The sequence below is a fragment of the Pithys albifrons genome, chromosome 7 (genome assembly GCF_047495875.1).
Source record: "Pithys albifrons albifrons isolate INPA30051 chromosome 7, PitAlb_v1, whole genome shotgun sequence".
Lineage (NCBI taxonomy): Eukaryota > Metazoa > Chordata > Aves > Passeriformes > Thamnophilidae > Pithys > Pithys albifrons.
In genome coordinates, this window is record NC_092464.1 from 16,037,631 (window position 1) to 16,058,443 (window position 20,813).

Sequence of the window (20,813 nt, forward strand, 5' to 3'; positions counted from 1 at the left end):
ATAACCTCAAAACAAATGATCAGCAACTCAACTACTAGCAGGTGATTTATTTCAATAGTAGCTAGCCAGAAATACTTCCTCTCCTTTGTACTGCTAGACTTCCAGTTCAGGGAGTATATTAAGAGATTCAGAACCTACATCCAACACTGTGGCTCCCTCTGATTGTCGTTTTGTGTAAAAACTATTGTGAGAGGCGTTCAGCCTAGTTAGACAAGAATCTTACTATCTCTATAATTAACTCTGGAATCTGACGTGATCATCCCTCCGGGTAGTCTTAAAGTTTTAATAGCCTGGTTTATGAATATTCATTTGCCAGCATTACACTTCCAGGGATTTATGAAAACCCAACGGTATGTCAGTGCCCAAATAGGCTCCATTATTTCTGCTTCTTCCTTAGCATATTTATTACAAGTCAGGAAGTGCATCAAGCCTGCAGTTGGTCCGGCCATCTAGGTTGTTTCCTAGAGATTACCTGATGCAGCAGACATCCAAGTGCTACTGCTAAGGATGTCTGTTCATCCCTCCACTGGATGTGATGCTTCTTCACAGGCCTCATTGGTTCTAGGCTACAAAACCTGTTTCTCCCTTATATTCTCCTGTTTCTCTCCTCCTACATGCCTCTGCAAGTACAAGCCAAGCACACGACAACCAGCCCTTCAAAGGCTGCTTCTATTCAAGAGAACAGTTGCCCAAACCACAGAGAGTTTATCAGATGTGTACAGACAATTATTCCCCACAGTGAGCATGCTTCAGTAAGTTCTGCAAGTCAGACAGAACTGTCACACTGCAACAGCTAAATAAATTTTGTGACACATTATTGCATTACCAACAGGCATAAACAGTTCTTTGGTACCAAAATGTATAATTCGTTTGACAGGTTTTTAATTTTTTTCTGAGCTGTGACAGTGCTGCAGTTTTAGACCACTGGCTTGAGCACTACTGTATGTCAGACACATGACCCAACACATTTCCAGTTCTCAAAGGAGAGCTCAATCAAGTTCACCATAGGTAGATAAAAAGCTCTTGAATGGGGCAACAAATATTTAGAGCAGAGTTCATAAGGAATGTTAAATTTAGGGCTACGTTAAATGTATTAAACCAGGTGCATATTAACCCACAAGCTTCCTCCTAATATTCATGCAAATTGGAAAGCAAAACTAGAAAGTCAAATAGTATGTGTCATTTCTCCTATCTATTCCTTAACTATGTTTCTCCTTTGTCAGCAGAGAGGGAGCTCAAAGAAGCTCAGGACAACTTTTGTCATTACCTAACAAAATGAGTTTAAATCAAACATCAGTTGTTACCTCAGAACAATTGATGCAATTATGTGATTTTCCCCTCAGCACCACTGGCTCAGAACAAATAAGATAAGAGTTTTGATCTGTCATAAATAAGCATTCCAGGGTTCTGGTTTCTGTTTCTGCTCCAAATTCTTACAGAGCAATGAAAAGCTAGATATTTGGAAAAGTAATTTCCAACAGTACCATTTGGTACACGTAATACTTAAAAAGGCATATCCAAAGAGAACCTGTAGACTACTCAGCAGGAATTAAGTGGGAGAGAAATGCAAATAAAGAATAGCTTAAGTAATAAAAAAAATCATTGAAGGGAAAGTGAGGAGAAATTAGAGACCAGCAACTCAGACAGTGAAGAAGAAAGGTCAGAAGTCCTGAAAGATGTAGTCATGATCCTGTTTTAAAAAGGGAAAGGCTAAAATTGTGACTGATACAATGGCTTTTTGGCCAGTCCAGAAAGTCTGAAGTACCATAAATAAACCAGCTTTATAAAACATCATCACTTGCAATATTTCACTTGATGCTTCCTCTAGCTCCCAGGTCACAGCTTTGGCCAGATACTGGTGTTTGGGAGGACTATTGTAAATTCTTACCTAAACCTGGGGAAAACAGGCAGTCCTGGACACTGGTACAGCAAGCACACATCACTGTGGTTGAATTACAGTATTTCCACCTTGCTTCTGTAGAGAAACCAGCCTATTTGGTCTTGTTTTTTTCTTTCTCAGCCTTCTTTGGGGAGGGAATAATTTATGCTCTGACTTCAGAACACAAAGATCTATTGTCAAAGTCACAAGATGCCTGTTTGCCCTAACCCGGAGAGATCCTTTGTGGTGGAGGGGGAAGGGGAACCTTTCACTTGCATGGGAACTCCTTTAGAAGCAGAATTTTTTTTTTAGTTATTATAGTTATTTTAAAAAACCCAGATTAATATAATTTACTTCAGGTACCCCTGAGCAAAAGCTCTACCTTTGCTTTGGTAAGTGCTCCAAAAGGAGATGAAAAAAATCTGAACCAAGTTGGCCCTAAAAAACTTCCCTACCACCATCACCTCCCCTTATTTATTTATTTTTAGTGGTCTGCAAGTTAAATCTGTAGCCTGCAACAAAATCAGGCTTGGGTAGCTGTCAACCCTTAAAGCTAAACAGCTAGAACACTTGGCAGGTGGTTATAGGAAGGACTTTTAGCTACAAAGAAAAACATGATAGGCTGGATAAAGCTGAATGCCCAATTTTTTTGGCACTCAATACTCTTGTAGGATACACAGCCATGTTGGCCAGCTTCAGGGTCCTGAATTACGTAAATATTTCCAAATGTTTTGAGCTTGTCTGCCTTGTTAGACCACCCACAGGGAGTACAGCTTGATGGCCATGGGAACAGTATCACCAACTACATTGTTTTTTGCTGTACTGTACTGAATACACTTAACCCCCAGTGAACTGACAAAACTACTCCTCTGTGTCAGGAAAGTTCACACACGTCTGCCCAGCAGGAGCTGCAGTAAAGCATCCCTTTACAGGCAGAAGGGCACAGGGTTAGGTTTCAGCCTACCAATCTAGGAATATGTAAGGGCCACATTTAAAATTTGCTTCCCTGCTAATAGTGAAAGTACTTAACACAAAATTCTGTGTTTGTGGAAGCAAAAGACACCAGAAAACTATACAGTCATTCAACTGATTGTTACCTGTCACAAGAGAGAAGCAACCCAGAAGTGTTAATCAGTCTGAAGTTCATTTCAACTCAAACCATTCATTAGACTGTGAAGTTGAGCAGCAGGTTGTGTTTCATTGACTGAGTCAAAAACATAAATAAGGAGTAAAAAAACTCAAGGTACTGAATGAAGCATTGTCAGGGTACAGGTCATGTAAGTCAAGTCATGTTGAGAACTAGTCATTTACACCTCCTAGGATGTAATCCCATGATGCAATACTCAGATTAAATCTTAGACTATTATCCCAGCATATCAACTCTGTCTGTTCCCAGCAGAGAGATGACTGAAGATCCTGTTTAAACTAGCTCATTTATCCAATCAAGACAGTAGAAACAAAAGCATGAGAGCTCCTCTTCTTTAACTGCTTCCCTTTAAAATAACTCTACCTTTCTGTCTCAAAGCGTGGTCCCTAAAGCTTGATCTATCTCAACTACTGCTTTTTCTCCTCTCTCTCCAAAGTCTTGCCTAGGGAGCAAAAGGCCTGCTGTGGAAGTCTATCTGCAATACCAGGAAGAACAAGCCAGGGCAACTAAGCCTAATAGTTCTTGATTTATCTGAAGCTTTTGCTGAGAGGAATGTGTGAAGTCACTTTTTACCTGAGAATTAACTTGCATGGAATTGTGCTGTCATGACATTTCATTGTCTGCATTTAGTCTCACATCATCACAGGCAGTGAAATTCATTCATGAGTTTACTCAATTACTGGGTCTAGGTTTAAATCAGAAATACTTGCCCATTTAGCATTTCACCAGAAATGTGCTGCTTCTGTGCTGGCTTCAATCAAGACAAAACTCTTGTGAAATCAAGCATAGGTCTTTCATAGCTGCCCTTGAAAATTATGCCCTAATTTTACTTATACCTATTTTTACCTATGTCCAAACACCTAGCACAGGCAGTATATGAGTTTTTGTAATTCAAGCCAAAAGCTTACTTACATCTCAAATGAAAGGTGCAGAACTAACTGATTTCAAGTAGAAGACTGTTCAGAGTTAAGTCCTCATAACACTCTTTTTTAACTTCAAAACTCTTTCAGTTACCAGAGTTCCTCTGATCTGAACAGTTATCTGGCACACCATGGTATAAGTGAGCATGCAACTATTAAATCTGTCCTTTTGAGCTCTGATGTACTTCAAAGCATCAATTCTTTGCTACTTTTTCAAAGCACTTAACCTAGCCAGGTTTTCTATAGCTTAAACATCCTATTTCCACCTCTGTAAGTTCTCCATCTGGACAGGTCACTCTTCAAACGCACATGGCAATCAGGAGCCTCATGAAGACTTGGCATAGATTTCTACATGCCAATCCTCCTGGCACCAGCACTGTTAACCTGCCTGGCTCTTCACTGCATGGCTCACAGCTGCTGAAAGTGGCAATATGTTTGTGTAAGTCTATTTGCCCTTTGTAGACACATGTGCACATACCTGTCTGATTCATACTCCTCCAAAATCCTCAGGAGATGTCAAGGGTAGATTAACGCAGCATTTCATAAAATTAATGCCTTACCTTTGTCAGCATACATGGTTAGTTAAGATAGTCATTCTTGCTCTGAATAAACCAAAAGACCTTTATCCTTTCTAGAAATTTCAACAAGGAAAAAACCTCAAAGTTGTCCACACACCAAATACAAACAATTTTTGCAAGTGGAAGAGGTTTCTTCCAGAGGTGTTCTGATTCTCTAGTGATGCAGGTACAAAACAACTGTAGGTAGTTGAAACACAGTTCTAGGTAATTCTGAGAAGTAGAATTGACCACAAAAAAACTGGTAATGATTTTGTTAATTCTCAGGACAGTTGGTAGACTGAAAGTGCAGAGTTCTTGATTTTTTGCAGAGCTACAGGAACACCAATAATTCCACATATAAACTGGCAATGCATGTTAACAATATCAAAACTGTATCTGCTACACTTAATTTGTAGCATACCTTTAAATATATGTGTATTAATAAACAGACTATTTTAGTATGTAGAGCCCTATAACCAAAACAAATTTGTGCTGTTTTATAAAGGATAGTTTAAGGAATGGAAGCAAGAAAAGACAGGAAACTTCAACCCAAGCATTTGGTATTGAAATCTGTAATGCAGCCTTTAAAGACCAGAGTCAATTTTACAGTTATAAAATTAAGTTTCCCACTCTGAACCACAACCTCCAAATGCAAAGTTTCCTTACTTGCAAAGCCAACCCTTACTATCCGATAGGAATGAAAAGAGAGGGGTTGAGGTATGTTTTCAAAGTCCCCTTGTACAATCCACACAGGCTTTGCTGAGCGCAGCTCAGGGAGTTAGTATGTATTTTGTTTGTTTGAAATAGGTTAGTAAAAAACTAACTCAAGAGGTTTTAAGGCACTCAGTGAGCTTTATTTACCTCAGCTTCAAGTTGCTTAGAATTACCAATACTGAAGTTTTAAGTCAATTTTTTCAAATTAGTTATATGCTCTGGATGTTTGACCACAGTAAGAAATATATAATTCAAGGTTAGCTTTACTCACTGCAAAAAAACGCTCCTTGTCTTCACAATGAAGAGGAAAGACAAGTGAAATTCAGTGCTGCTGGAGCACCATTCTATGTCCATTGTTCAGCTCCAGCTGCCTGTGTTAAAAAATCTGGCAAGTTTTTTTATTGTAACTGAAGGCAGGCAGGTGCTATGATGACTGACACTGAAGCCAAGTGAACCCAGGTCCTAACTCCCAGACCTAAGTTATGGCTACATGGTTAGCCTGACCAACCCCAGTCACTGCTGCAATGCCAACAGCTGCCTGAAATGCTGCTTTCAGTAGGATCTTACCTTGCTTTCAGGGTCAGTTGGCACTTAATGAAAAATGACATTGAAATACTGCCCCTTTTTCACTTTAATATAAACAGTTGGGGCAATTATTTTCTAAGAGTTAAGGAGTTATTCTAGCTGTCTCTGACCCTTAACTGGGCTTCTTGTCAGAAACGGCAAGATTGAAAAAGTCATATGTAAAGCACATATGATTTGTATATTCTCTAGATCACTTGGTGCAACTGTTTTGAAAAATTAATCCACACTCCTTCATTCTTCCGGAGGGAGCTAATAGTGGACAACGCTACCTTTGTTTTATTTTGGAGAACAGACAGTATTTCTGTCTAAATCTAACAGAGCAAAAATGAAATCCTGCAGGTCTTTGCTGACTGCCAAGAGTTGTACAGGTATGAGCCATGAGGAGCACATTTGGCAGTCATTAACACCACTGAAGTATTATTAACTTCTCACAGTACTTTGGCAGCAACACCTGAATGCAGTTCCTTTGTAGCAGACCACTAGTAACAGCATGGCATCTTTTGGTGTCAAATGGCTTAGTTCTGTTGGGAAATTGCACACTTCCTTCATAATAGTCTGATGGAGCCTCAAGCTGCTTCAGAAACGTATCTAGCCTTAGTTATTACAACACATGATGGCTGACATCCAAGCTTCTCATGATGCTTTTTTGTACACCTGAAGAGAGACATGCCCGGATATCCAAAGTATTTTAATCTGGGTCTTTGAAATTTGACTTTACAGATTTATTGTCTTTAAACTCTGAAAACTGGCATCATTAGAGGAAAGTGAGACCATTCTATCAACTGAATCCAAATAAATCAGCAAGGAGTTAATGCATAATTGCAGTACCCTCTCTACTGAAAGACTCCCTTCAACACACCATCATGTGAGTTTAAATGACATCAGAAGCATTTTTATCACCAGTTACCCAGTGCATTCTTAACTGCTTAAGGCAGACTCCAAGTAGGACATGTTTTGCTTATTAAAAATCACAACCTTCCAATGTGTCTGTTAACTCTACAGTGTCTAGCTGGGAAAGTGGCAAGATGAGAGAATTAATAAGGTGTGAGATCACTATTCCCCTCCATTATGCCACATGGAGGTTTTACCATGGAGAAACAAAAGCAAGAAACCACACTGGAAATAGCAATGCCTCTGCAAAGTGAATATCTCAGCCACCTTATTACTGCAAACTATTCCTCAGCTTTTGGCTCCTGAAAACTGGGGTGAAATTGCCATGCATGACAGCCAACACATTGGGGAACAAACATGAACTTAAACAATGACAATTTAAACTAAATAAGCTTGTGCAATTTTCTCCTCTGGTCATTAAAAGTTTTATAGACAAGAGCTGATCTTGTGAATATGTTCGAAGCAAGTAAAATGACAATGTTGCATTTAAATTAAAAAAAACCCAAACCATAAACCACAAATTCTACACATTCTTAATATTCCTTTGCATAAACAAAGGTTCTAAGACTTTATAAAGCTTTCAAACCACTTCATAAACCTAGACAAGAGAGAAACCTCAGCTCATAATGTGTTACAACATATAAGACACATATATTTTCCACACAGAAAGCTGGCAGAAGACTCCTCTGACCTCTCTGGAAACGTCTTGGCCACAAATGGTTCAACACCACCATCTCCGAACCTACCTTGACTCACTGTGAAGAAGAAATATGCACTACCATTTTACTTTTTCTCAGCTACATAGTTTTGGGGAGCTCTGTGTACTGTTATAGTGCAATCTCTCTTCTCTATATAAAAAGTAAAAATGGCATAGTTTAAAGACAGATGAAAACTGCTTGCATGTCTTCACTACCTTTATCCCATATCAAAACAAAGAATTTAGCAAAGAAATATGAATTACAAAGCTATAGTCCTGCTGAATAAAGCCCAGATAAATCCTCCTTCCTACTGGAAATTTTTGCCAAAAATGTAATTTAGCAATGCAATCAAGACCAAAATGTCACGGGAAGAGGCAGAATTAACCCTTAAATTGAGATGGGGAAGGAAATTTACCTGTTCCAACAAGTTTAAGACTGCTGCATGAAGAGAAGCTGATATTGTCACTTTTTAACAATCAAAATGTTTCCTGCATTATACTGTTAGTGCACGTGAGTCTGAAATTCAAGTTAAGAGCTCTAACAGTGTATTCTTGCTCTTCTGCACCCTCTGGGGTTTCTAACTTCCATATCTGATGTCTTTGTGGCCTGCTTTAAGGCTTTTAAGGCATTAATACCTTCTAAAAAGTTTACAGGAACAAAACACAGGCACATTAAAATGCTGGAGCAATTTAAAGCAACTTGCTTCATAAAATGTAATTAGCAAAGGAAAAGAAAATCAGATCATATAAAAAAGGATGTATGTTAAAAACACTAGTTTTACTGGAAGCAATGTAAAACCATTTTAAAGTCAGATATCAAACTGAAGCACCTATCCGTTAATCCAACACAGAAATTAAGCGTCTGTTTCAAGGAGTTTATTGTTCAGGCAGTTTCTTCCTAACTCTCGCTGCTTCTGCAGGTAGAGGGAGTCTGTCTCATATGAAATATGCTGACAGAGGTGAGTATTTAAATGTATATCTAACAAAGTCTGTGAGAAAGATTCCATACATAAGAGGGTTTATTGCAATAAAATATTTCTATCCCTAAACTGATACAGTAGTTTCTAAACAGTAATGCTCCAGACATGTTCTGTCTTCTGGTATTCCCTGGGCTAAAGCAAAGGCTTATATAATTCAGAATAAAAATTCTAAATCCATTTGACAGAGAAACATAAATTTGTAATCCAAAGAAAATGGAAGATGACCTTAAAAAGCTAGTTCCTGAATTGGAAATTGAGAAGCAGAGATTTTTTTGGCAAGGACACCATTCTTGTTTCTGGAGATTAAAACACAGCACCTGGAATATCCTTGAAGCAAGGAAATCCTTCTTCCCATCCTCTGTTCCCTTATGCTCCCCCCCCCCAGTAACAGGCTGGAATAAACCCACTCACATTTCAACATGACAATGCTGTGAATATTCTCAAACAACTGGCTTGAGCAACTGCATGCAAGGATACTGCTGCAGAAGAGGAAGGTAAAACAGTGCCAGGAACTTCTACCTATGGTGTCCTGATAATGTTTAAAAATAAGAGGATGGAAAAGTCAGAGGAAGCTTTCTTTGGAACATTTCAAGGCTCAAAATAAAACAGTTACCCAATGCAACAGTATTCACATCTATTTATAGAACTTCATGAACACAAGAGAAAATTATTACTGAAAAATATTGTTGTTAAAGAAGTATTCTTATAGCCATTTGTAGTACCGTGGCTAAAGTTAACATGAAAACTAAAAAAGAATAGACAAACACATCACACAAATCAACCAGCGACAGGACTTTGCATTCATAGCAGAAGGAACTCATCTTCTAAGCAAACCCAAGAAAATAAAAACACAAAAATGCCTTAAGGAAGGCTGAAGGACTGGCATGCACAGGCTGCAATAAATCCACTTGCATTTCAATCTGACAGTGGTGCAAATATTCTCAAACAACTGGCTCAAGCGACTGCGTGCAAGCTGTCGAGATCAGGTGCTACTTACTTCAGATCCCGTAAAAAGTCCACTTGTCTGTCTTTACACAAAGGACAGAAAGATGCAGCAAAAGGGGTTAAAGTCTTCTCAAAATAGTTACTGATAATGCCTGAAGCTCTCTTTAGCCAAGTATTTCACAATTCTCGCTTTAAAGAAGTTACTCACTTCAGCTAAGATTCCTTAACCTAACACTCTTCCACTTGGAAAACAGAAAAGTGACTTCAGAAAAGTTACCAAATATCAACATGCATGGCTGGCAAGTACATGTGCAGTCAAGATGATTCAGATAAGTCAGATAAATTTAGAACAGTGCTTTCCTAAAAGCATGCGTTCACCAAATGCTGTAAATATGCAGGAGCTATATCCAAGTGCTGATTCCAAACATCAGAGCAAAAAATGTATTAGTGAAAATCTCCTTTTAAGAGTTCGCTGCCATCTGAAGTCCTCAACAGTGTTATTCCTTGATCTGCCTTTAGTATTTCCATCCATCACTGGATTTATCCACATAAAAAGCTATAGGCTCTCCAACCTCAGAGGACTAAGCCAAATGCAGTGTGGCAACTTCACAGAGGACCAACCTTTTATGGTTGGAACAGTAGAGCTTTGATACAGCTAATCTACCATAAATAGCTCTTGAAACTCAGAAGGATCAAATCAGCTGTTGCAACAGTCCCAGCCTGTAGCTGCTTCAAATCCAATTATACTGTCAACTCTGTCTTGAAGCTTTCTTTTTTACTCCCTCCATCCAAAACATTCAGTCCTCCTTCTGACAGAAATTAGAAGCTGCTAAGACAAATGCAGCAGAATCAAACCAATAAAATAAAAACTTGAAGCAAACGCACAAGTATTCTTAAAATTACGTTAAGGAAGAGAAGTTTCATTTTGTTAAAAAACAGCTGAAGTATTTTATGCCCATATAAAATAAGTTATCAGCCCTGACTTGTAATGAAAACGTACAATTTGAAATAAGCAAACAGTTCCAAGAACAGCAAGCAGAGCTTTAAAAGATGGGTGAAACTAAGCAGATAAACTTCATGGGGCACTATCTGTGTCCTAGACGAAGGCATGACACTGAATTGCTTGTGTATTTTTTTTCTGTAACTTAAATACACTTGAGAATTCTCTGTTAAAAATCCTTGAATTACAGTGTTACTTTTCAGGTAGTTAGAACCACTTTCCCACAAAGCAGATGAGGACTATAATTTAAAAATTCTTACAGAGTTAGGAGCTTCCAAAACATATGTTTACTAACTACATCAGTTGGTATAACTGAATATTATCACTAGGACTACAAAAGCACAGTAATTCCTGAGAAACCAGTGCAGTGACATTGTTCTGGGAAAAAACCAGGTTTGGATTCAGCGAAACATAGGTGAGCAGCATTATCTTTATGGTTCACCTCACAGTGCAAAGAAACAGCACACAATGCAAGTACGTAATTACATGCAAATAAAAGGTATTTTTTCAGCCACATATTATTAACATCCTCTTAGTCTTTCTAAAACAAAGAGTTCAATTATTCCACTGCAGTATGGGAACTCTGATACTTCAAAGGGGAAAAAGTGTCTTGTGGGCAAAGCCTATATCTCTATCTTCCATGATCATGTAAATTCTGAACAGTGCCAGGGTAACCTTCTAAAATACTGGGTATGACATCTACCATCTAGGCATCAATCCTTCCTATTCAAGCAAGGCTATAAGAGAATTGCTAATTCCTGGTATTCAAACTGCTTTAAGGACCTGAAATTTGGCTCCTCCAGAAGTTACTCTAATGGAAGGGCCAAAGTACAAAAATCACCTAAACTTAATAATCTTCCACTTAATGAAAAATTGCCAGCCACACAACACTTTGAGTCTGTGTTAAATTTTATCAACTCAGTTAAAGTGCCTGAATTTTAACTGATGTGCAAAGCGTATAACATCCCTTGAACACAAAAAGAGTCACTGGTTTCAATCTTGCCTACACAGACAATAACAAAGCAACCTCAATTAGGTGTGGGTGGATTACATGAAGTGGTTTGCTATCTCCTCTAAATTGTGCTTGAAGAACCCAGCTAGGTCACCTTCTGGAAGTCTCAGCTATAAGAAGGCACAGAGAGTTTTCCCTTTAGGGCCTAGCATATGCCCAACTGAATCAATTCAGATACAGGAGAGACAGTGAGTTTTTCACTAGCATGGAGTAAACCCAGCATGTGACAAGTAGATAAAACAGACCAGCAAGATCTGCCTGACTAAGTTTATCACTTTGAACAGAGCTTGTAGAACATGTCACATTATGCTTCTGCACTGTAGTGAAAAAAAAAGTAGCTGAACCAACTGCTGACAAAAGTTCAACAGAGCTCTTAGAAATGCAGCAGGCATGCTTGCAGCTGGTAAAGAGAAAGAGCAGCCGAGAACACGCTGCCAGAGCACAACCACTGGTGCTTTATGCCCTAGCCATAACCATTTAAAATCCAAGGTCTTTTATTACTGTGGAATTTGAAGGATGCAAGTTATGACATGGAAACACACCCCCTCTCAAGAAGCAGGACTGGGATTGCTTGTTTCTATTATAGAAACCACTCTGCATTCATTCTCCCTATCACACAGGGAGCTATGTTAAAGATTTCACTTTCATTAATTAAAAAAAAAAAGGTTCTGTGTGCGCTTTTTTACATAGACTTCTTGGCTATAAGCACATAAAGCAGAGCTGCCTACCACAGAAATGCAGTAGTTTCTCCCTCTTTCTCCCCAATACAAAATTTCTGTAAAAACAGAGTGGAGGAAACCACAACCAGTACAATAATTCACCACTAGCTCTTTACAACAAGCCTAAGATCTAGCATGTATCTTCCAGACATTATCATGTCTATTATCAAAGAGAATGAGACATCATGTACTTCTCAGGCCACAAGTTCTGTCCCAATGAAGATAGAAGTACAAATTAATAGACACACTTCTGATATCAAGGTCTTGCTTTGCAAGGCAGGGTATGTGCTTCAATTAGTAACAGTCAAGAAATAACACCAGTGTAACACATGTGAAGCCCACACAGCATGCAAAGTCTGGATTAAGCATTCTTTTATTTAACAATCCAGCTTCCCAGTTTACAGATACCGTCTTTTCAGCTAAGGAGGGAAGGGGAAGGAGAGACTTCCCAGAAAAAAAAAAACAAACCACAGACAAATTTAATAAAACGCGACTTACCAGCATCCATTGTTAGAATCATGACCCCACTTCTGTGTCCCAGGAAGCAGGAAGCCTTACCCATCCAGTGTATGCGAATGACTCAGAAAGACAGCATGGCTTTGTTTCAGCTTATATCTTCTGGCTCATTCACCCCTCCTCCCTTTCGTGGGCTAAAAGTGTTGCCTGTGCCTGACCATCCCTATTGGCTCAGCTAGGGAAACACACTCATTTAGCACATTCATGTTTCTGTGAGAGCCTAAAATTACCCACAGAGGATTTTTTTATTTACCTTTAAAAAACCTAAACAAACACTACCAACAACATTTAAAAAACAAACACAAAACAAACAAACAAGAACAAAAACAACACAAACACTTCCTGTCTTTCTGGGAGAAGAAATCATTCACTCTTTCACTATCAAACACAATGAAGTGATGTTATTGCCATGGGGCCAAACAATTCCCTGCGCTCTGAATCAATGAGAAGGTGGAAAGTCAGGGAGGACTCTACAGTCTTCAGTAATCCCCAGTTCATCTGCATTGTCTGTCCATGGGAATAAAGCCACATGTTTAGTGTCAAAGCCTATACCCTCCAACACAGCGTATCTTCAATGCAAACTGCATATAACCCCAAACCTGAGGAACTCCCAGTTTGCCAGAGGGGATTTGCTCTTCCATTTTATTTTTAAATAGGCAGAACAGTAAAGACTGTTGTCTTATTGAAGGCACACACACAGACTCTACAGGTTTAACTCTGCAATGAGGAAAAAAAAGTCATTTTTTTCATAACCTGTAGGATTCTCTAAAAGCAACAATTGGTATAATCTAGGCTCTGGCTGAAGAGTTTAGAAAGTTATTACAATCTATTTGTGAACCACCTCTACAATGTAGTAATAGTGTTAAAAAAATCACTACAGTGTAAGTGAAAAACCTATCTGATCAAGAGATATCACAACCCTCTATTAACTTTGATCAAACCATAGGACAGCCCAAAAAGCGCATTTGGCAGGAGAGAAGCTGGAAGGGGAAAAGAATTTGTCTCTTTCTGTACCACAGAATCCTTAAAAACTTGTAGTCAGGCCCTGAAAGGCCACCTGCTGTATCTTGGCATTGTGAACTGTCAACAGACTTGATATCTGTACTTACAGATTCAGCAAACACAGTGAATGAAACACTGGTGTTCCTTGTCTCTGACAAGAACTACCTTTTCTAAATAAAGCATGGACATATTAGGCTACTGTCTCACCACGTTAGTCACCACTAGATAACCTAAGATTCATAACTCTCAGATACCACCACAAGTGTATTTTGGAAGTGTTGCTTGTGGTTGTTGAAATAAACAAAGTACTACCCCTCCTCCCTCCCTCTGCTTTTAAAAAGGTATCAGTTGCAAGTCATGAACACCAAGGTTTGTAGAAGTCACTATTGAAGTTGGAATGCACGATTCAAAGAAATGAGCAAGAGCAGTACAACTGAATCATTGCTTCTCAGATTTCTTGACTCTCTTGCTTTGCATGGCTTTACAACATTCTTGAGTCATTACAGTTTTGGGGAAAACACGGTCCTAAGGTGGAAAATTTCTGACATTTTCAGTAGAGTACTGCAATAAAAGCTTTGGGAAGATTTATGAGTAATTCAAATCCTAGAAATGAAACTGAAAGTTTTCACCGAATGGAAATTAGGAAGAAATTACCCAGGTGGACAATCTGCTCCTCAAAAGAATTTCATGGTGTCAGACCTGAATGGATTAGTGGTTTCATCCAAAGTTTACAACTATAAGGAAGTTGCTTTGTTGACCATAATAAATAGCTAAGAACATTTGTCAACAGTCCAGGCCATGTGCAGAGATAAACGTTAAACTCCTAGGATCCATTTCTGGCATAGCTTCTTTCTTACCAATAGCTATTAATTTGAAGACAGATGCAGCAGTAAGAAAAATGCTTTTACAATCTCCCTGTTGCACCTTTTTCCACCTGAAACGTCTTTACTAAAAATTCCCAATGCTCTAAACAAAAAAACAAACAAACTCATGACAGCAAAAATAAAAGTTTTGAGGATGCCTTCAAGCAATGCAATGAAAAAGCCCTAGAGGAACTGTACCAATAAAATAGCGTAAGACCATCCTTACCAACAAGGTAGGTGGTAAAGAGCTGGTAGACTTTAAACAGAACTGAAGATCTCAACCCCCTACACAAGATACCAGGCTAATCCAACACTAACACTCTCAGGAAAACTGAGCACAAGTAGTGTTGCCAAAGAATGGAGAACACAACAGGTGCTACACCAAACACACACATTTTAACAAAAGCATTATCATATGTTGTGTAAGAGCAAACTACTTTCAACAGGATGATGTTCCCCGTAAGCTTGGCTTTTGCAGGAAGTCTAGTACTCCTGGTCTGTACCAGTAAAATGCAAAAGTTCAAATAAACTGTTCTTGAAACAGAAAAACAAAACGAAACGAAAAACCAAAAAACAAACAGCCCCCCCCAAAAAAAAAAACAATCAAACAAACCCAACTGCTGGGTCAGCAAGAGATTGTCAGGTACTGCATAGCATTATTTTTTAAAATGGTGCAACCATTAATAATTCATCTTATAAAGTATTCAAAAAAGTAGCTGAATTGAAACCATAGTAGAGGGGAACAATCTTATTGATATCTGAGAAAATAAATAGGAAATAAGTCCTTTTGCCTTTAGCCTGAGAAGGGAGAGGATGAAGTTTCCAGTGGGGTGAGCAAGAACTTTAACCTGAAGGGCACTGTTGCACTGACATGGGATTTATACAAACTGGGCACACCCAGTGTTTCAATTCTATCCTAGATGGCAGAAATTAAACAGTTCATTGTTTTGCAAGCTACTCTAGACAGCAAGAGTTGGCTGAAATTTATGCAATTAAAAATACACCAGTCTTAGAAGGAACACTCCATGTTTCTTCATATATAAGCAGGGCTGCTTAAGTGTCCAGCAAGACAGCACATGAACTTGTACATGAAGCCTTGACTTTGCTCTTTGTGGAAGGTATGCAGCACAGGTAGTACATGATAAATGGTACACTGCTAGCAAAGGTGACACACTGCAAATTAAAAGAACAAAATACCAGTTCATAAACTGTGTCTACTGGAATGAAAAGAGAGTATCAGTGATTCATCTGATTGTGCCCTGCACATTTCCTGGCCTCCAAAGTCAACTGTCCAGTCTTACTCACATGTAACTCCAGCAATGCAGTAGAAAGCTGGGTCATGACCTCCAGAGAGCTCCAATTTTCTTCCATCATTTTACAGACCGATAATCTGAAGTCCTTGTAATTTCTTAATGAATATGTATCATAAGCCAGTTATGGGTACAGTAAATACTGCATAGTATTGCAAGCTGCTGTGAAAAAACACATTCATCTAAAGACTTTGTATCCCAATAGGATGTGGTTTAGTTATCAGACCTTGTCCAGCTAGGTCACATTAAGTGTGTAAATTGTGTACTGTCAACAAACTCTAATTGTGTAAATTGTTTACTAAAATAAATCTCATTTCATTTTAGTTGTTGATGTTTTTTAAATACAGCCAAAATACTCATTCACATGTTCTACCAGCATCATCCTCTGAAGGTTATAATCATTTTAGGATGGTATGTACTAAGAAACAAGTTCAGCAAGAAATTCTCTAGAGGCTTGACTTACTTGAGTCTTTGTTGAAAGATGTTAAGTACATATTACCCTCAAAAACTAAATTCCCGTGATTGTTCACATAATTTTCAGTACCTGCATTAGTCTTGCAAGAAAAGGCTACTTCTACTCACATTTATTAAATTATTCACTGCCTAGAAAGCATGCAGCTAACAGCTGTGATGTGAATGTCCTTGCTCGAACATTTTTGGAGAAGACTTTATTCAAATGCTTTCATTCTGAACTGTGAATATTCAGTTCTCTTTTTTGCATGATCAAGGTTAGGTTTTGCTTTTCCACTGCAAGCCCTTCCAACTTTTCAAGCTCTCTAGCACATGTAAGAGTAAGCATTGCCCCAGTCTCCCACTTTTCTTCTAAGATGTTAAATCAGCAAAAGCAGCTTTCATTCACACTTCCACTCTTTCCACTGTGTTCTCGCAGTCTTCAAGAGCTATGACAAGTTGCAAGGAAAGCAGCTCTAACGTAATTCTGGAGCAATAACTGAAAAGGTGCCTACTATACCTCTGAGAAAAAACATAGGCTACATATGGGAAAGGGAAATAGCAGGATGCCAGCTCTTGACTGGCAGTATAATCAGAATTAGACATCAATTCTCTTTCAGCAAAGTTAAAAGATCTATATTCTGTCTTGCTGATACAAATCAGTGAGACCTCCCTGATCATGTCTGAGAAATCACATCTCTCCAGTAACAAAAATGACACAGTTCTCCAAGACTAAGTCCATAAGCTATGAGAGCACTGCCTTTGTGGGACTGACAGAACCTGCTACACAAATACATAAAAATGTCCCTCTTTTGTTCTTGGTTTGTGATTACACAGAGAAATACTCTCCCATAGCCAACAACTGAAAAAAACCTGAGTCAATCTAAACTACAAATATATAATCAAAAGTCTAACATGAAGAGTGGGCAACATGAAAGAGAGTACAGATCTGTAATTAAAATGTTGTATTTGAAGAAATTGTACACAGCCTAAAACAGCAGAAGCTATTTTGTTATACAGCAGTTGGAAGAAGGAATGACGGAAAGGCTGGAATGGGGGGACCCATCTCTGCTGTCTGCTGCCTCTCAGTGAATAGAGTTTCAGGAACTCTTACTGTCACTTTTTTATCAAATATCATTTCCTCTTAAAGAAGCATTAGCATCTCCTAGGTATTTAAATACCTATCAGTTTTTCTGAAGGTCCTAAATGCTACTCCAGGATCTTAACTATTATATCACTGCATTTTATTCAAACTACATATGCCCTAGGAGGCACACACAGATTCTTCTTTAAATGTTTGCTACAAACAACTCCAGGTTAAAACCAACCAACCAACAAACAAACAATCAAAAACCAACCCCCAAAAACTCCCAAGAAAAACAACAACCTATAGTTCCTCATTCACATCTGCATATATTTTTCAGCAAAGGCTTACCTTAAATGACAGCCATCCAGGCCTGACCCTCTAGGTACATCTGCATCACCATGTCCAAGTGGCTCACAATCCAAAGGCAGTCCTCCTCCTACAAGAAACAAACATAACAAACTATGGGTAAGAACCACAAATACACATCCCAGGATATGATAACAAATACAGACCTACCAGGCAGATGCACAAAGGGGATGAACTGATTAACTGCAAAAAATGAAGCAGTTTAGAGCATGTTGCCACCTTCCTTACTCATATAGGCAGGATCATCTCCACAGGCAACAAGAACTCTTCAGCTATTGATGCAATGTAGCCATATTCACAGAGAGAGGTTTTGTAGTTTCATAGAAACCCTGAGGAACTCGACCCTTCACATTACTAAAGTCTGACCCCTTTCACATGAGACATTCTCAAACTACAAATGTCTCTAGAAATTCTGAGCTTTCCCTTAACCATCTCATGGGAAGCAATCTGTATTACATCTTTCAATAAGGTCAAGCAGCACTGAAAAAAAATAACAAAACTAACAGCATCTGTCAAAATACTATAACCCTCAAAATCTTTAATTTTAAACATCAGTGGATGCAACTGAAAGAGCCAATTCTCTTCCTAGAACCACAGCAATCAGGAGTCAGACCTGTAACCTCTCCTAGTAGAGTTGATCTATCAAGCAAGTCCAGTTCTGCAGACACTTGCTATGTGGCATGATTTCTGATCCCCGCACCTTGAACCACAGCTGGTTTTATTTTTGTCAAATACAAAACATCTCTGCCTGTACCTGTAACATTAATTGCAGAGTGATTTAGCCCACAGGGCTACTCATGTTGATGAAGCATCCAAGTTAGTTTATTCAATCTAGCTGAATTATCCCAGCACCACACTGTCCTTAGAAATGCCAATCCCCTGAACTCATAAAAAACTTACAATAATCAACTACTTCAGGCTTGTTACTCTGTTCTGTACCACATGCAGTTGTTTCTTTCCAAAAAGCAGTGAAGAGTTCTCCAATGCAGACTTGAACTACCTGAAGCAGTCTGTGCTATGGCACAGATTATTGTTCCCCTCCCGTTATAGCTAGTAACTAAATAACGTTTTTACTCTTGCTCAGCTCAGGCTCAGCTTACCTGCATATGTTTAGGTGCCAGTTATACTGCTTTCACTTTCACAACTACTTTATTCAATTTATTTTTTTAATCTAATAGCAGGTACCAAATGAGGTCATAATATCCTCTGTGACTAGAGCAACAACTGTTCGGAGCAGTCAGGTCACTGCTCTGCTTCCACTGCAGCTGCTGAACACGTCAGACACTAATAGCAGCATGTAGAGAAGAGGTCAAAACAAAAATAATTCTTTGAAAAGACAGAGAAGACAGGAATTTTGCCTGAGTTGGGAAAAATTCTGATTTAAGAAGACAAGCAACCCCCCAAAACAGACTACTGTAGAGTGCATGAGAACAGGTAAGGCCGCAGTTCAGCCTTCTCCCTGATGTTATGCAGCTGTTCACATATTTAAACTGAGCCAGTTTTTAAGATCTACCCATACTTATTGCCGTATTTCAGGCAGGAAACTCGCCTAAATTTCCAAGAATATGTTAAATCACATGCTATTGTTTTCACATTTCCAATTTGCATTCACCTCAAATGAGCATTCCTGCATTTTGAAAGGGTAAATGAGTGGGCACTCACTACAGTCTGGTGGGAAAGGTGAAGAAAAAAAGATGGTTGACAAGGGATAGCTGGAAGAAAGATAAACAAGTGTCTCCTAGTTTCACGTAGTCGTACCATCACATAATGTTCAGCTTCCAAATTCCTTCTTGCTACTCAACTGTAGGGTTGCCTGACTACTTCTGCTGTTCCTACCTTCTTCCTCTAGGTATCAATATTGAAAAAAAAACGCAAACCAACAGAAGAGAAAGAATTTGAAATCTAGCTATAATTTTGCTCAACTACTTCACAGGTTTCCTGGAAGCCACTGTGAGGTGGGAAGAGTGGACATTTGAACTACACAACACACATTAAACGTGGTGCACACTTTCACTGTCCCACTAGTACGCATCATTAATTCTTTTTCTTTTGCAAATGTTACATTTGTGTATTGGAACAAGAGAAAGAAGACCACAGTGCTGCAGTTTTAAAGGCCTGCAGTTTTGAAGCCTGTCAAAGTCTGTCCTTTTAAAGGAATCTTGAAATCTGGTGTGAGTTGAACTATCTTAACATAGTTGGTTTGTTCTTTTTTTATGTATCTTTGCCTCTGTCACTATATTCTACACATCCTAGTTACTGCCAGGAGTCTCACAAGAAGTTTGAGCAAGAACACATAATGAGACAAACATAAGACCTAAGAAATACAGAGCACCTACCAGGAAACAACTGAGATTCAATTTAAAATGCAAGAGCTGGCAATTGAATTCCACCCTTTTCAAGACTGACTTTGGCTGCAACTTTTTGTGCTCTCTCTGCAGTTAATCTGAGATGTGCCTCACAAGCCATTTGAATCCTCTATCTGATAACCCCTGCATTTTGAGAGTTCAGAACAAAAGCAGGAAAAGACACTCTAAACATTAATTTTTGCCTTTTTGATGGACTCTGCCTTATTACACAACAGATGAAATTAATCAGTACATCATGAAGGAAAGACAGACATCAAAATACCATTTCGTTACTTCGTATTATGAGCTAGAAAGAAGAACTAGTGGGTAATCATCTCTGCTTAGCCACAAAGATCCATCATTTTTGATTCAGGAGAATAATGAACCTTATATTTCTTCTAGACAAATATTCTTCTGGATGCAGGTAACAGCATAATTTGGACTGATTTAGCATCTGACAGCTGAATCAAGAAGGACTGCCACTATGTTCACAGACATAGAGCTGCCATACAAGAATCTGCAGGGATCCATCAAGTTATTCACAAGGCTGGCTACAGGATGCCTACAACAGCTTCTCTTCTTTAAGATAAGCCTCCCAGCTCTGGAGCTCTCACATGCAGAACAGACTTTGAAGAGTTTCACTGAAACAAATTACGGTTGTATCCCTTCAATCAGAAAAGGAAATAAATTTTTAGGATGTTTTATTTGTTGCTTAATGACATATCACATCAGTTTGCAAAAGCATCGACTTCTCAGGCTCTCACCCAACCCAGTGAATCCTAACACAACTTAGAGATACTTTGATAAAGCTCTATTCTGCAAAGACTT

General features: G+C 38.7%; 1 protein-coding gene across 2 annotated transcripts in view; it reads right to left on the minus strand.

Moving 5' to 3' along the window:
• SVIL (supervillin) overlaps window positions 1-20,813 on the minus strand; it is a 138,063-nt gene that overhangs the window by 90,973 nt on the left and 26,277 nt on the right. The window contains exon 3 of one of the 2 annotated variants that reach the window (XM_071559981.1): window positions 17,623-17,710. In XM_071559981.1, the coding sequence (XP_071416082.1) occupies window positions 17,623-17,710 (88 nt within the window). Of the gene's footprint in view, window positions 1-12,544; window positions 12,650-17,622; window positions 17,711-20,813 lie in introns of those variants that run through there. The other variant, XM_071559982.1, reaches the window with a different exon arrangement.